This window comes from Castor canadensis, chromosome 3, assembly GCF_047511655.1.
Source record: "Castor canadensis chromosome 3, mCasCan1.hap1v2, whole genome shotgun sequence".
In the NCBI taxonomy this organism is placed as follows: Eukaryota; Metazoa; Chordata; class Mammalia; order Rodentia; family Castoridae; genus Castor; species Castor canadensis.
The window spans coordinates 91,617,145-91,619,364 of NC_133388.1; the positions used below are offsets into that span (position 1 = coordinate 91,617,145).

General features: G+C 40.2%; 1 protein-coding gene across 1 annotated transcript; it reads right to left on the reverse strand.

The window, feature by feature from the left end:
- Nucleotides 1-313: 313 nt before the first annotated feature.
- Nucleotides 314-1,344, reverse strand: LOC141421311 (olfactory receptor 11G2-like). Its single transcript, XM_074066934.1, has one exon. The coding sequence runs from the start codon at nt 1,247-1,249 to the stop codon at nt 314-316; it is 936 nt and encodes a 311-aa protein (XP_073923035.1). The 5' UTR covers nt 1,250-1,344.
- Nucleotides 1,345-2,220: the final 876 nt, after the last annotated feature.

Below are 2,220 nucleotides of genomic sequence, written 5' to 3' on the forward strand. Positions count from 1 at the left end.
TTAGAAAAAAACTGTCTTCTGTTTAGTTACTATGTCCATTATCTTTACAGCTTTTTAAAATGTAATGTTTGGCATTCAATTAAAAATATGAAGCATGCTGATCAACAGGACACATGATCGAGAACCAAGAGAACACTCTTAGGTGTTTCAGATTTTGGTCAATATTTAGATGAGTAATATCTGAATAACACTAGTTTTAAAACAATCAGAAAATAAGTTAAATCAGTCTTAGCACATGTGTTGTTAAATATAAGTTGTGAGCACAAGTTAAATGTAAGTTTACTTGTCCATGGACATTTTTGGTGAATAATTTTTATGTTTCCAGAAGCTTCTTCAGAGCATGTTTCATATCTTTGTTCCTCAGACTATATATCATGGGATTAAGGAGTGGGGTCAGAACAGTGTAAAACAGAGTCACAATCTTCTGCATTCCAGCTTTATGCTCTGATGTTGGGTTCCCATACATGACCAGTACTGAACCATAGAAGAGTGATACCACAGCCAAGTGAGATCCACAGGTAGAGAAGGCCTTTCTTTTCCCAGATGCTGAAGGTACCTTTAATACAGCTGTTATAACCATAGCATAAGACCCCACAATGAAGAGAAAGGGAATAACGAGAGGCAGAGGACTTAAGGTAGAGAAGACAAGCTCAATCACTGGAGTTTTTGTGCACATGAGGGCTAACACAGGACCTGGGTCACAAAGGAAGTGGTCAATAATTCTAGATCCACAGAACGCCATATGGGAGATGATGATGATGGGGATTAAGAACCAGAGGAAACCAAGTACCCAGCAGCTGACCACAAGTTTGGTACAGAGATGTCTGGTCATAATAGTAGGATAGTGTAGAGGCCTACAGATGGCAAGGTACCGATCAAATGCCATGACTGCCAGAAAAAAGCACTCTGTGGAACCCAAGGAGAAGAAGAAGTAGAACTGGAGAAAACACCCAGAGAAGGAGATGACCTTGGTGTGGGAGAGGAAGTTGGCCAACATGTTGGGGACTGTGGAGGTGATATACCAGATCTCCAGGAAGGAGAAGTTGGCCAGCAGGATGTACATGGGGGTATGGAGTCTCTGATCCCAGCGCACAGCACAGATGATGGAGCCATTGCCCATGAGGGTCAGGAGGTAGACAACAGAGAAGAGCACAAAGAGGAGGACCTGCCCCTGCCTGGGGCAAGGGAAGCCCAGGAGGATGAAGCCAGTTATGGTGCTGAAGTTGCTGGGGGTGTTGATGGTTTTCATGTGTCTGTGAGCTGTAAAAGCACAGCAGTTACTGAATGCTAGGATAAAGATAGATGAGAACTCAGATTTATATTTAACTCATATTGGGAAAGAAAACATATAGCTAGATATCAATAGTCACGGAAAATATATTGACATGAGTTGATTCTTTATTCCCATTCTTTGCTCCTATTCAGTTTCATTGTGGGCTTGAGATAAGCATTGATCAGAATTGATAACCCCTTGCATGTATTCTATTAAGTTATATTTTAATAGAACCTTTAAGGACATTTACAACACCCTCCTTCAGAAGCCCATATGTATGTGTATATGATAGCATACATCTATACATATGCATAAATTTTTTCTCACAAAACAAAATTTCTCCCATTTTAAGAAGTGAAATCATTGTAACTCTTTGTGGTAGAGCATCTCTCCCCTCTGCAACCTGTTATCCTCATCACATCTATAGTGACTTAAAAATAGGAATCAGTTCCTTCTCTCTCTCTCTCTCTCCCTCTCTCATACAAGGGGTGCATACATACCGCACTAGTGTAAGTGCTGCAGATATAAAACAGGGTTCATTGGAGACTACCCTGGCCAGAGAGGATGTCATCCACATCTCTACTCTTCGCATTGAGGAGTGTGCAGATTTGGAACACACACACACACACACACACACACACACACACACACACACACACACTACTAGAGAGGGATCCCTACAGTGCTCTACATCAGTGACCAGGGCTTGGCACATATTTTTTAAAATAGTTTAAGCTATGGGCCCTATAATCTCTGTCAAAACTACTCAGCTCTGTCATTGTAGTGTTCAATGAATCATGGAACTGTGCTCCAATAAAACTTCATTAAATCCAGTGAACTTAAATTTTATATAATTTTCATGTGTCAAAAATCTTATTTTTCTATCACTTTTCTTTTCTTTCTTTTTTTTTGTTTGTGGTATTAGGGATTAAATCCAGGATCTCAAG

What these genes read in the sequence shown, in the direction of transcription:
- LOC141421311 (XM_074066934.1), bottom strand. Translation starts at nt 1,249, where the DNA reads ATGAAAACCATCAACACCCCCAGCAACTTCAGCACCATAACTGGCTTC.